At 39.3% G+C, this 15,587-nt stretch overlaps 1 protein-coding gene across 1 annotated transcript in view; it reads left to right on the top strand.

Annotated features, from left to right (window-relative positions):
* The window catches only part of DCC (DCC netrin 1 receptor), a 603,623-nt gene that overhangs the window by 353,548 nt on the left and 234,488 nt on the right, over positions 1-15,587 (top strand). The window contains exons 11-13 of the mRNA XM_088152996.1: positions 1,660-1,808; positions 3,017-3,155; positions 11,778-11,827. Coding sequence (XP_088009122.1) covers positions 1,660-1,808; positions 3,017-3,155; positions 11,778-11,827 — 338 coding nt within the window. The remainder of the gene's footprint in view (positions 1-1,659; positions 1,809-3,016; positions 3,156-11,777; positions 11,828-15,587) is intronic.

Genomic DNA, 15,587 nt, shown 5'->3' with positions numbered 1-15,587 from the left:
TTTGGCTGGGAATAGAACTCCATTAGATAAACTGCTGAGTTATGGGCTCTCTCCAGAGCTTTTGCTGTCTGTGGGCTATAATCAGGGGTGCTTCTTAAAGAGGAACTTCTGGATGCTGATTGGCAAAATGAGTTAAATCTAGTCCCTAATGATGTTTGGTCCTGGAGATCTGAGTCTGCAAACAGCAAAACATCTAATCAATTTGGAGCTGCCTAACCATTTTAGAACTTTCTCTCAGCCTCCTCAGCTAGAAGGCAGACTTATAATCCTGAGAAAGCATACTTACCCTCACAGCATGGGGCAGAAAACAGTGAAGTATATTCTGCAATACTGCACATTTTGTAGGGATGTATGCAATACATTTATTATACTCCTTTTAGTGAACTTTCCAGGCTACCCAGATGAATTCCTTCTCCCCTGATTAGTTACACAATCTGCTACTATCTGTTACACCATAGAAATTTGCCCAATGGTCTACAGCAGTGTTTCTCAACCTCACCAGCTTTAAGATGTGTGGACTTCAACTCCCAGAATTCCCTAGCTACACATCTTAAAGTTGTTGAGCTTGAGAAACACTGGTCTATAGAATGTGTCAACAGATAATGAGGAGATCCCAAATGCCAGCAGGTAGTCTGTGTTTCCAGTTGTACTAGATAATGTAGGATTGCTTTTTATTTTGCTGTCTTGTTTATTATGTATTATATTGTTCGGACATTTTGTCCTTGTAATCTTTTTAAGTTGCAGACTTTTGATCATAATAAAAAAAAAATAATTTATTATTTCATTTCCAGTCCTTCAAATGATAGAGAATAGGTCTTTATCCTTTGTATGACATTCTTTCAGGTGGGTGAAAGGTATTATCACAACCTTCTTACGTTCTCTCTTAAAAAGAACCAGTGTCAGTGTCTTCAATCTTTCCTCACAGGATTCAGATTCTAGCCCTCATACATCTTCACAGAACTTGTCCTGAACCTTTTACAGCACATCTGAATCCTTCTTAAAGTGAGGTACTCAAGTCATTATTGAAAATGTAGTGTCCCACGAATGAACCTTGTGGCACCTACTTGATGCCTCTTTCCAATATGATAAGGATCCATTGACAAGCACTCTTTTAGTAGAGTTTTCAAGCCCATGGTAGATCCATCTTACAGACTCAGCCTATATTTAATTAGGTTGCTCATCAGAACGCCCTGGGGTACTTTGGCAAATGCTATTCTGAAGTCAAGATACATGATGTGCTATAATATCCCTTGTCAGTCTTCTCTTAATAAGGCTAAATACTCCCAGTTCCTTCAATCGCTCTTCACAAAGTTTAATTTCTAGTCCCCTGATAATTCTCATTACCTTGCTCTGAATATATTCCAATTTGCCTAAATCCTTCTTAAAGCCTTATGTCTAGAATGGAATAGTATTTGTATCAGATTGATTGCTCTGTATCACCTGGGTCCTCTCTCCCACCCCCAACCACAAACCCCAGGAAGATGGGAGCAGCATTTCTCCTTCCCCAAGAAGTACTTCATCTGTTGACTTAAAGTATTACTGAGAAATCCTGGACATCATAGATGCTATTGGGATTGATGGGGCCAGTAGTAACAGTTGCAGTAATACTAACCTAACTTTATATATGAACTATTCCTCTTTTTGTTTTTCCCAATACAGTACAAGTTCCTGGACCAGTAGAAAACCTGCAGGCTGTCTCTGTCTCACCTACCTCAATTCTTATCACATGGGAACCACCTGCCTATGCAAATGGTCCAGTGCAAGGGTATAGGTTGTACTATTCAGAAGTACCCACTGGGAAAGAACAGGTGAGCAAATGAATGAACTTACCCACATACAGCAGTTGAAACGGACAAAAATGGAATGAATAAATCCCAGAAATGTGGAATCCTGTCTAAACTGTGTGGCTTATCAACATCCTCATCCCCTGAATGAGGAAAGTCTGATTCTTTGTCGTAACTTGTATGTTATCAAAGTGGGGACATTCAATGATATCACAGAAATTTGGCAGAAGAGAGTGCCACCAAAATTGCTATTTCTGTGTTTCATTTCTCAGACTGGAACAAATGGACTCCGTAGCAGGAATGTATTTCTCTAGCTACTTTGTTAGAGGTGGAGATTCTCTCAGTTCTATTGGCCAATTTCTTTTCTCCCAGTTGACCATAAATTCCTTTCCGCGTTTTGTAAGAACAAAAAGTATCTCGTCCATCATGCATTATAAGAAAGGAATTTAGCAAAATAAAAATGTCATTTCCCTTGCTTAGGACCTTCCCACCACTGCTATTTCTCAGGCTGAAATCTATAGAATTTGAGTGTCCGTGATGCTCCTGACCTCTGACATATAAGAATATTATATACACAATAACATTTTACCTGTTTTTGTACACTTAATACATTCAATTTTCAATCCCCTTTTTCCTAGTTACACATTTTACAAGCAATTTTTTTCCATAGAAAATTGTATTTGGGAATGTACTGTTGTTACTAATTTGCATAATGTATATTTATGCATTTTTTTTTCATTTGGAAACCACACTGTACATTTTCAAAGTTTGATGTTCATGTAACACAGGTTTTCCCTTATATTCAATAGGCCTAAAAGAAGATAATTAGATTTTAAGTAAGAAAAATATTTTAATATATTTTAATTGAGTCTCAGCCATTTCTTATGGGGGGTATCACATGATCCCAATTCTATATATTGCAACCTGAAAAGCAGTCATTGTGGGAAGATATCCTAGAAAGTAAAATTGGGTTTTTGTTTTACTAAATTCCTTTCCTATAATCTAAATCATGTGACGGACCAAATTTCTAGAAACCTGGGAATGAATAACTTCATAATGATTCCATAGTCAATACAATGAAATGTCCCTTGATATCATCAGTTCTATCTCTCTCTCTATCTTGTATGCCGCTACAATCATAGGACTCTCAGTGGTTCACAATATTCTGATCTATATAATATTTTTGTACTGACATATTTTATGTGATTTATTTATTTATTTATTTAATCCAGTCTGTAGAAGTTAATGATCTATCCTACAAGCTGGAAGGACTGAAGAAATTCACAGAATACACTCTCCGCTTTCTGGCTTACAATCATTATGGTCCAGGAGTATCAACTGAAGGCCTGACTCTTAGGACGCTTTCAGATGGTAAGTTAGAGCTACGAAACACTAGGATGTACAAAGGGTCTCAGTTCTGATTAATGTAGTTTGAACCAAGTATCACCTTGGTTTGGAAACTCAATTCCATTTGATGAAATGTCTGCTTTTGTGCTCTTCTAAATCAATGAATTGTCGATCTGGTTCAGAGAATGAATTTGATTTGCAGATTTACTCAGACTGCCTTCAAATTATGTCTTTAAATTTGATTCCTATGGTCATAAATACTGCTGTTTAGTCCTCCTCTCTCTCTCTCTATCATATACCTGGGTGTTGCCATTTGGAACAACTTTTGCACATGATCAAATAGTTGGTAGATTAGCCACCTGAAATGACATTGAGTGGCAGGCTAGATCATCCACTTGTTCCAATTTTATTTTGAAAATGGCTGTTAAGCATATGCCTGAGAGAAAAAGATTTGTGGAATTAGAGATGTGGGTGGATAAGTTTAGGATATTCTATATAGTCATGGGAATATCTATCAATGTATTGATATCTATCAATCTATCAGTGTTAAGAGTCCACTTTAACCATTTTATCATGCTAAAGATAGAGAAGTGGGCAAGACAAGGGCAAAAGCTAAAACTAATTTCAAAAAGTGAAAGTTCCTCTTGGACTGAACTTGATTCTCGTAGCTAGGTGTCTTGGCAACAGTAGAAAAGACTTCCTATTGCCTTCTTCCATAATGCTTTTTGACTTCCCAGTCCAGCCTACAACCCAAGTGATATGCTAGCAAAGTACTAACCAGGTTAGACCATGCTTAATTCCAAGCCCAGAGAAGATCAGCCAAGTGTTTCCACCAGCTGAGTTGAAAAACAATTTATTTTAATCCCATTAATATGATTCCCTGGATACTTAATGGTATATTAAATAAATTAAAAATATTTATTGAACTATAAATATTTAACTGTAAAAATTATACTTTTGCAACAACATTTGGAATCACTTTATAGGAATGCTCAAGGCTTTGAGGGCCTCATTCAACCTTGAGGTCTCAGACTGTATATTCCAGATTTGAAGCAGTGCAGTCAAATGGAAATTGGAGTTAAGGTCAGGTGTCTACAGAGAGAGCAAGTGTAGGTCAGAATGATGCAAGTAGTATTGATACATCACAATGCAAATCCCACCTCTTTTTTACATGCATTGTGACATCATGCACCCACCCCAAAGGGGCAGAGCTTCTGGCACAACATTGCAACACTGCTTTTGTCATATGACCAGGAGGCAAAAAGGCAGTTACTAGCACAGTGACAAGTAGCAATATCACCCAAGTTGCTAATCACTTGTTTCGAATAAGAATGTTGATAATTCTAGCATTCTCTGTTGCCAACATTAAGAGTCAATTTCAATCTTTAGTTTTCTTTTCTTCAAGCTCCAAGATGAGTGGAGAATGGAGAGTTCACTTATCTCTCATTAAGGATAATCAGGTCCACAATTTTGTAAGCTAGGAATTCCCATTTTTTAGTTCAGACCTGCCCACTCTTTCTCAGCACTCTTCATCATTTTGAACTTTCATCCCACTACGGACAGTGACTTCTTCCCCATCTCCATATGAGATGGGTTACAATCGCTTAGTCATTTCTGTTATAAACATTCAGAAAATCACTGGGAATTTCCAGTTTTCTTCTTATTGCTATTCTTGGATTAAGAATAGTACTGCTAAGTATACTAAAAGTCTGCCTGGTCCACCATCCCCTTTTCACTTCTTGCCCAAACAGATGCTAGAAGTAAGACCAAAGACAATAACTTTCACATTGTTTCTCACAAGTAGCTGATAATCAAAGGGGTGTCATTCCTGATCTTGGAAATAGGACTTACCCATGATACATATTTGTCATTGATAGCTTATCATCCATGAATCTATATTATGTCCTTTTAACGTTGATGCTTTTGGTATCACAACTGTGTTTCGGAGGAGAAAATACCCAGGGTTAATTATGTGAAAGAATAGTTCCTTCACTCTATCCTGAATTTTCTTTACTATTCAGCATTATTACACTGCTCCAGAGTTCTGGAGTTATAATAATGGAGAGCAAACTATCTCAGCTGGGAAACTATTGACATTTTAGAGCAAGCCAGATCCAGAAATGCTGGGAAACTCTTGGAAGCTTGGCCTTCAGACAAATGAGCCATCAACCGGCACGTAGAGATAAATCCCATCCATATGTCATTTAAAAGATACAATTCAAAAGTCAAGAAAGGAAGCAAACAGCTCAAAACGCACCCTCCTGAGAAGCCAACACCCAGATAAGCAGGGACAGCACTAGATGAACAACTATGGAAGAAACAATACCTTAATCAAGGTATTAAAATATACCCCAACCAAGACTGGCAGAGCAAGCTGTTTTATTATATATAATCAACCAGCAAAGTCTACTTCCCATACACCTTGGCTTATGCAATGCAAAAAAGAAGAAAAAGAAGGAAAATCCAGCCTTCCTTGTACAAACTTTCTTTCTATAGAAAACTGTGATGGCTGACACAGCTAGTGAGACAGGATGAGTGGATAATCAACAAAAAAGAGTAGCAATACACATTTATATTTAAAAAAAATTGCATGCATATAAAAAACACACCCACACATGTTTTTAAACTGGGGACTACCTGTACTGCATGGACCTCCCTGATGTTCTTAGGAGCCAAACCAGATTCAGTTCATCATTAGTTACAGGGAGGCTGTTCCATTATCCTCTGGAGCTACTTTCTAGTCTGTGGAAGTTTGCTGATTCCATGTACTTAGTATCTTAAAGTTCCTAGATCAAGGTAGTAAACTTATCTGCAAGCAAACTATCAGCAAATTAGTTAAAGGAACTAATTTAAATTGGTTAAAATTACAAGATCTTCAGCCTCAGTAAGTCTGTTGCAGAGAATGAAATTTTGGGTATGATTTGAGAGAGGTGACCTTTTTGCTGTGCTTCTAGATTCCAGACAGAACCCCCCCTCCCCCCCCACACAGAAGGGTAATTCCTCAATTATACCATTCATCAGTTTGGACTGCCTTTCCTAGAGAGTAATATCTAGGATAACCTCCTTTTCTCTCCCAACTTTTGTATTCATGTTCAGCATTTCTACTGCAATGTGGTACTTCATTTTTTTTTAAATAAGTTTCCACTACCTTTAATTGGGTATTTTACTCAGTGTGAAGCATTGCAATTTTGCATATTTTTTCCTACTGTTTTCATTCATTTCCCTGAAAGAGAATTTGCTTTTGCAATTTATTTCAAAACAACAGAGAATGTTGGTGAAATCTTCATGAATGAATTGCAGTTTTCTTGTGTTTATTTATTGAATCACATATGCCAAGGATATGTGTGATAGTTGTGTCTATAATTGCACAATTGTCTCTTCAACAATCTACTGCTTCCTTCATTTTCCAAAGTTTCCATGAAATTCTGAGGAAGTAATTGGCCCAATAAAATTGTTCTGGGAGAGAATATCTTCTCCCTCTGGATAAATTTTGAAAAATTGTCCTCCCAATTTCATTACTTACACATTTTCTTTGGCACTCAAGCAGTGTCTTTTTTGTATGTCACCTTGATAGCTGCTGGTATACAAAATTGATATATTTCAGAAACAAATGAATGGGCTTATAGCCATCCTGAGTTAAAAATAATTTTACAGGGTTTTCAGCAGATCTCCTACAGGTAAGGAAATCACTAAAGGTGGCAGAACCAAAACATAGTTATTAGCCCAGAAAGCAAAAGAAATAAAGTAGCGTAAAACATCTATTGGAAAGATGATGTTTTCATTTTCCAGTCTCCTTACCTTGAGTCAAATTAGTTCCAGTGGTAGGAACAAAGCCTGCTTCCCATTTTACTTCTATTTCAGTTTCTCTAAAAGCTGCTTCTGACATCAGATCACATAAACAATACTATAGGTCTAGCAAATCTGGACTACAAAAACTGATATGACTTCATATATTGATAGCAGTCCAGAGATCAAGATATCTAACCATCTACTGCACATCTGGAGCCCAGGTCTGATAGCCCTAAAGAGCTCTAGAAACAATGTCAAGAATTAAAATGGCCAGTACCAGCAGAAATACTGATCAGCTAATCTCCCCTCCTGTGCCCCACCTAGCTGACCATTTGAAGAAAAAGACCCCTTTCTGAGTTTTCATCACTTCCTCCAATTTGTTCCAGGCATTAGATGGATATGCCTTTAAGATGCAAATGTGTTGACCAGCTTTTGCAATCAGTGTTGGGTGGTGGAGAAATTTGACAAAGCAGGTCCACCTGTTAGGTTAAGGCAGTGTTTCTCAACCTTGGCAACTTGAAGATGTGTGGACTTCAACTCCCATGGCTGGCTGGGGAATTCTGGGAGTTGAAGTCCACACATCTTCAAGCTGCCAAGGTTGAGAAACGTTGGGTTAAGGTCTAACAATAAACCCCTTCTCAGTCTTCACTTGAATGAGTACTGAGGATCAGAGCAGATACTTTCTTTCTCCACTTCAGGGCAGAAGCTTCCTGCAGAACCAGATGGACTTCGGTTTCTACTTCTACTGCAATGTATGGGATGGTTAATGCCCATGCAGAGAACAAGGCGTTAGAAAGCAAAAAGAATTTTACTTCTTTTTAGTGAAAACTTACAAACAAAATGTATGATATGTACTCCAAGATATTAAAATAAGGAAATAATACACACAATAACAATTAGCAAGCTTTGATACCATATACCCATTTCTAAATCCTAAACCCTAAATTTCGATCTAATCCCAAACCAATATACACATAATCTTAGTCACTTTAGAGTGCAGGTGGACAGCAGAAGTGGAGAAAGATGCCACATTCTCTGTATGTTACCATCTTTCCTTTTCCCTGTTCCCTTGGGTGTGAGTCCATGGCCCAGGTCTTTGATGGGAGTTTACTACACAAGTGCTCCCAGCAAGATCTGCATGCAGAGGTAACTGTGAAAAGCAACTTCAAGGTGTTTGCCACAAAACACTATAGAGACTCTGTCCAGCGTGTGTTTCAAGAACTCCTGGCTTGAGGAAGGCCAACACCCTAAAGGCCCCTGCCTGAATTGTGATCCAAGGAAGATTCCCTGTTGTGCTTTATGTCTAAGTTAGGGTTTTGTCCATTATCAGTTTGGGATTACAATGTTCCACAGGAGTTGTGAATAATACGCAAAAACAGGTCTGCTGTAACTCTCCTTTTTCTGGCATGCAGGACTGGCTATTGCAACAAGAAAATGGCTGATGCAGCCTTTCACAACCTTTGTACCCTGGAGGAACTCAAAATAATTTTTAAATTTCAGGGAACTTCTGCAAATTGCAAAAAATATGAAAATTTCACAATACAATTCACTTCTAACCTACCTAACCCACATTTTACAATGTTCGCAACAGCAAGCAGGAGGCCAGCTGCTGAGTTGCAGCATGTAAGAATTCTCACCCCAGCAAGTGCTACCAATGCACAGTGTGGGAAGTTCAAATTAATTTTATTTTTCAATCACAATCTCTTGTGGAACCCCTAGTGACCTCTCATGGAACCTAGGCTTCTGTGGAACCCCAGTTTAGACAGGCCAAGCTGATGAGTTGTCTTTTTGAATATGATCTTCTAACACCTCTTGCTCTTCAAAACACCTGAATTGCTTTGAATACTTTAATTAAAATGAATAATATTGAAAATGGCCCCAAATTAAACAATTTCAATCAAATCATATTTTTAGTTTGTAGCCTTTCCAAGATAAAATTGGCCTAATTTTAATTTCAAGAGGAATGATAATGGATAATATAGAATATACTCTGTCAGCCCAACAAGATAGACCGACCATATAGGTCAGGACCACTAACAGCTCTAGTAACAGAATCTTGACAGCCTGAATGTACTTTCATCTCCCTTCCTCTCTGTCTTTGTGTGGACTAAGGAGGGCCTTGTTTGAGACGTTTTCTCACATTATTTTCTTGACCCTGGCTCAATCCCCTCTTATCTGATTGTTGCCTTGGTAATGGCTTTTCCTCCTATCCTTTAAGGACATTCCCTCTTCCCTCTACAACAATATACTAAAAGCAAAACCCTTTGGTCTTGTCCTGCTTTCTTATCCCGGAAACGTTTTCATAGAGTTTTTATAATATATTTCCCTGTGTTTCTCTGTGATAGATCTGTGATTATTGATATATAATGATATATTTAAGATCCACTACCAGCATTACAATAGGAATGTAAAAATAAGTATTCATTTGATCCATGTCAATGCCTGCACGCGTGAAACATCTTTCTAAAGGATGTTTTAATCTGTAACAAAAACCTGCAACAATTTTTGTTCTCCATTTTTGAGATGCAAAGCTTCTGTATGCAGTTTCTCCAACGTGCATGTTTTTAAGATAAAGTTACCCAATTTGTAAATGAAATTGCATTGGATATTTTCTCTTTTTCATCTTTCCCAAATATATGCTACATTTAAACAAACTTTTCATAATCATGTTTATTTTAGATAGATCTTTGACACTAGACCATTGCTATATAGAGTCTGTTTTAAGACATTGACAGTTTCCTTCTGCCTCTGGTGGATTTATTTTACTGCACGTGATTAGACCAAATGTAGTCAACTTAGTCTAGTATCTAGGTACTTGTAGGAAACCCACAAGCATAGGGGAAAAACCCCACTGCCATTAATCTCAGTTTGTGGAATAAAGGCAATAATCTTTCTGGCTACTTTCCCCTATAACTGGCATTCAAATTTCCAAAACACTAATTAACAGCAACCAAAAAAATCAAAAGAAAGAATTGAAACAAAGAAATCAAGAAGCATCAACAAAAGAGAAACCATGAAATAGCCTGAAGTCATAAATATAATAATTGTCCTGTTTCAGGTCACACACCCACAAACATACAGAGAGGTGGTTGCAAACTTTACTGAGAAGTTTGTGAAACAAACAAGTGGGAAAGGAAATGTGAATGGAAATGCGCACACACACATACACACACACTACAGAAATCAAGTCCCCAAAAGTGCAGTGAAGAGAATTCCAAATCCAAAACAGCAGACACAAGAGTGGCCAAACAAAGTCCAAGGGTCCAAATGTGGTAGAAGTTTCATCAGCCAGTCAAAGCCATGAGGTTTCAACGTGGGAGTCAAGGCACACGGAATCTGGGTAAATGAATGGTTGTTGCCAACAGAGAGGCTTGAGCTCACTGTTCTTCTTAAACAGAAGCAACCCCGATGTGGCTCATTTGGAACGGCAAGGCTCCTTTCTTGTGGGGAGCCTTGCAGAGCGCCTTTGCTCTGCTCTCCTCTTTGCACTGGGAGGGGGTGGCAGGTCAAACTCCTCATCTTCAGAGACAGGCAGCAGCTGTGTCTTCTGGTTACCAGGTGGCGCAGCCTCCTTTGCCTGCAGTTCCTCAGGCAGTGATTCATCCTCATCCGGCAACTCTGGAACTGGCTGCTCATTGTCAGTCTCCTCATCAGCGTCCCAGCTGGCCATGACACCATCCCCCATCAGGACTCTCCTCTCCTGCAGATTGAGGCCTGGGTTTCTCTGGGAACCACTGATGGAAAAGGGATGTGAGGCAGGGAGCATGAACATTACCCATATCTTCCCAAGAATATTTCTCCGGTCCATAACCTTTCCAGTCCACCAGACTGGAGGTGTCCCCGGTGAAGACAGGAGTCTGGGATGTGGGCATCCTCATGTTCAGGTTCCCCTTCTACCACAATGGGCAGTGGGTGCACTGTGGAGGTGCACTGAGGGTTCTGGGGGTGCATCAGGGACCAATAAGGAACAATGGAATAAAGGGCGAACACAGAAACTGGAGGATAACTTGAGCCGGAAAGCAACTGGGTTGATGACAGCTTTCACTGGAAATGGTCCCAGGAAACTGATCCAATTTCTTTGATGAGCATCAGGTAGTAAGGCATTTTGATGAGATCCATACTAAGTCTTCCCCACAGATACATATAGTGGAAAGCAAGAAGAAGAAACCTAGTTCAATCTAAGAAGTGGTCTACTGAGATGACTCTCATTAACATTTAGGAAGCCTAACATAGCATCACTTTGGAGCACCACTATGTCAGATTTGCAGAGGCATTGTGGGTGGACTTGGATAGCTGTTGAAGGTATGTGGGGCTGGAGATCAGACTTTTTTTTTTTTTAATGAGACCTGGGATTCTTGGTGACTGCCCAGCATTGTCCACTCCTGATACAAGAACTGAGCTCCATTGACAAAATCCCTGTATCTCCAGCCTAACTTCCAAAGCCAAAATTACCCAAGTGCATTTTTAGTAGGAGAGTAACTTTATAGTCCATAAGACCCAGAGCTTGAGTAAACAGAGAGTCTCCTATAGAAAAAAAAGCAGCATAGGTTCTACTGGCATTGCTGGCCCAACTTACGCATCTGTGCTTTTTCGTAAAATTAAGATACAGAAAGCCTAATGTGGCTAAAGATTATTGGAAATGGGAGGAAATTGGGCAGATGTGTTTTCACCTCAGCAGGGAAGCTTTGAGGTGCCAGCTGGAAATTTTCTCCCAACTGCTTTCTCATTATTAAAGTGAGGAGATGTGATATAGGTGGAACTTTCGGGGGGGGGGGAGATTTATCATTATCTTTTATTACTCTAATTACAGCTTTTCCACTTTCATCCATCCCTCTCCCCCATCCCTTTCCATTTCAGTGCCAAGCGCTTCGCCTCAGAATATCTCGTTGGAAGTGGTGAATTCAAAGGTAAGCCAACACATTGTCTCCTTGCCTGAAATCACCATGTTTGTGTCTCTGTTCATTTATGGTTCCATGTGTCATTGTCCTGAACCATCACTCTGGTGTAGCTTTGCCTGATGTGGAGTCATCTGTGTGTGCAGGAGACTGTGGGAGTTGGCTTCCAACACACGTTGAGGGCTGAAGGCATTAGGATGGGAGAAGCTGCTCAGATAGATATCAGCGGGTCCCATTTTCTTAGTCTTCTATTTACTCTTGGGTTATGTGTGTATACAATTTTAACCTTTCCAGTGTTGTGTGGAAGTGTGTGTATGTCCACTTCATTCTTCTTATGCTTCTTTTTGTTGTGTTTTCTTTTACTGTTTATCAGCTACCAATATTCTAAGTTAAAATAGCTATGCTAATTTGTGTTGAATTTCTTTTGAAAGAAGGATGTACAAAATATCCCCTGTGGAATTTGTTTTTCATAATCAGGATGCTCGGGGCCATGCAAGCAACAGGCTTTCAACTTTCCCAGTGGTAACGTAGATTATCTGAACCCTAAATTTTGAAGGTGAGGGATATAAATAACCCCCTGGAAGTCTAGGTTGGCCTCCAGACAACTTAAGGTCTATGTGTATCAGATTTCATCTTTTCATAGATGTGGTTTCATTTCTTCCTTTTGCAGACAATGTTCAGAGAAAGGAATAACCCCTTTGGAGGTTGAGAGGGTTAGGTTTCCTACTATTGAAAACTCCTTAAAGGGTCATGTAGTAAATTTAGGATATCCAGAATATGTGGTAATAGCCAAAGTGTGTGGAAGTAAGTTAATATCTGCCAGGACTGATAAAAAATGACTTCCATTACTGAATTTGCCATCTTGTTTGGTTAGATGAGTGTATATTTGCATTAGGTGAGGCTTATAGCCTCTACCTGGAACTCCTCTTGGATTTTCCCATTCTAATGGCCCCAGTGCTTGTTTCTGAAAGGAGGTTGGTAGTGTGAGGAAAAGAAAATGGCAGTAGCCTATCATTTGGCATTGACCTAGGTCAGTGTTTTTCAAACCTGGCAACTTTAAGATGGCTGGCTGGGGAATTTTGGGGGTTGAAGTCCACACATCTTAAAGTTGCCAAGTTTGAAAAACACTGACCTATAGGGTTGAGAAATAATAATTCCTCCTTTCTCTCTTGGCAGCCTAGCTTTTTTTCCTATCAGACCCCTAAAATTGAAGTCAAAGGTTCTCATATAAATGCATTTTGTGTATCTGTGTACACAAACATGTTTGTTTTTATATACCTACTATACATACATACATACATGTGTATTGCTACTCTTTTTTGTTGATTATCCACTTATCCTGTCTTGCGAGCTAGGTCGGCTATCCCAGTTTTCTGTAGAAAGAAAGTTTGTATAAGGAAGGCAGCTGGGGAAACATTTTCTTCTTTTTTGCCTTGCATAAGCCAAGGTGCCATGGGAACTGGAGAACCATGTTTAATTAAGAAAACTACCTTGCTTTGCTAGAATTTGGGCAGATGCGGTTGGTTATTAATTGTGGGTAAACAAGACTTCGCCAGGTATTTGCTGACTCTAAGAAAGAGCGGACGGCTCCTTCGGATGCTTTTAATGAGGCATTGCTCTTGTGGCACACTTGATGGTACAATCTGGATTTTATAAGATAATGCCAGCTTTCTGGCATAGATATTAAAAGGTTCCTTGTCCCCATAAAGCAGCTCATTTGTGTGCTGGAAGCCATGATCAGAGTCAGCTGAGGCAAGAGACAGAGAGAGAAAAAATGGCTTATTCTTAAGATAAATCAAGACACTGATTAATTGTCCTCCGTACTCTGGGACTGTTAAAGATAGACCTGTCGAGGAGCATATGTGGACACATTTCACAGTTAAGATTGTTAAAGTGGGTGCTGGTCTAGACTAGGGGGATTGTCCCTCAGTCTCAAAAACAACAGAAGCAAATGGATCTCTGGGGAGCGAAGGACAGTGAACCCATTTAGAACTGGCCTATAGTTAAAGACAGTGAGACATTTGCCCGGGGATGACGATTTGGGGTATTTTCAAAGGGTAGCAAATATGATGGCTTGGAGGCATCGCGGGTGGTCTATCAAGGAAAAAGAATTAATTACTGTAAACTCTGTGCCCTCACTGCATTTAAATGATGAATGGAATGTTTATTTATTTATATTTCAAATTTGTCACCACCCATCTCACTGCGGAGCGACTCTGGGTGGTTTACAGTAAAAGAATAAAAATTAATTCAAAGATTAATTAAAAAGACATTACAAAAGGTTCCTATATGAATAATAAATATCTTCCAAGAAGCTGATGTTAGCTAGGAGTAGACTCAGGGACTGTCTTCAAGGGGAGCATCTTCAAAGCGCCAGCCACCCCCAGGGTTGGTTAGATCCCTTCTCGCCCCATGTGAGTTGGCAGAGACAAGTCTTCACCCCTTTCTGGAAGGGCAGGACAGTGGGGGCCCACCTCACCTCTGGGGAGAGAGTGTTTCACAGGGCAGAGGCAATGGCACAGAAGGTTCTCCTTCTGGGCTCTGCCAGTTGACATTCTTCATGTTACACAACATACCTTCTCTGTAATGTACTGTATGTACTGTGTAAGCTTGTACATATGATGACACTGTCCCTTTTGATTACCTCTAAATGATCCTTGCACCTCTAGTTTAGTTTTCTCTACTACTGTGGTTGCCAACATGGGACCCATGACCACATCCAGTTACCTCCTTGATTGAATTTAGCAATAATGAAAATACAGGCCCAATAAGTGACATTGTTTTTATTTTATGGGCTACATTTGGACCCCATATACTCTATGTCCTATCCACATTCTTAGAAAAGAAAAAATTGAGGCAGCTAAAATTGAATGCTCTGTTCAGAGGTGGGCTTAGCTGCCCAGAGAAAAAGATAAATGTAAACTAGGCTAGTAAAGAGCAAATTGAGTGTCTAAAAGGTAGGGCAAGAAATAATCTCATCTGTTTGTCTTTTGGCAAATAGCTATGCTCAGCCATTTTGTTGAAGCTTCCCCAATGGGCTATCAAAATTCTGAATGTGTCCACCAGACCCGAAAACTGTGGTCTACAGTAATTACTTTGGCTATTTTCCAACTTTTCTCACCCTGTTACCTGAAGTTTCTTTAAAGAAAGGTGATAGGGATTGAACCTGGTATGTTTTCAAAGCAAAGCTTGTAGTCGACCAAGGTGACTCTGCCTCTTCTTACTTAAATAGGAATTAAGATAATACAGCCCTTAATCAACAATTAAACACTTTGGGATGGCAAGCTGCTTGTAGAAATCTGCTACAGATCTGAAGCTGCAGACATAGAATGGCAGAGAAATATTATGAAGGGAAGCAATTTGAGGACAAGGAACAGAATCTTTGACTCAGTGCCTGATACTTCTGAAAGGGAAAAACAGGATCACTTGGTAAATAAGGGTCCATCTTTTGCTTTAGAGATGTTTAAAAAGTGAGAGTGATCCATTATACAGCTTAGAATAGTAGCTATTATCAACAGCTGTTGCACACAAGGTATTACCTATGGAAAAATAACTTTATACATCTGGGTTCTTCATAGTAGCAGCTGAGTGCTTCCCATTTCCACAGAAACCATTTGCTCTGAAAAAATACAACAGTTGTTTACAGTGATACTTTTGCAGCTTGACTAAAATTCTCATCATGTTATTGTCTGAGCATTCTAAACTCAGGGAGATAGTTTGGTGTGGTGGTTAAGGCACCAGGCTAGAACCTAGAAGACCATGAGTTCTAGTC

The sequence above is a fragment of the Python bivittatus genome, unplaced genomic scaffold, assembly GCF_059951505.1.
Source record: "Python bivittatus isolate LINGU-HERP-01145 unplaced genomic scaffold, Pbiv_v1 ctg000570_np1212, whole genome shotgun sequence".
Taxonomy (NCBI): Eukaryota; Metazoa; Chordata; class Lepidosauria; order Squamata; family Pythonidae; genus Python; species Python bivittatus.
This window is presented reverse-complemented; position numbering and strand designations above follow the sequence as displayed.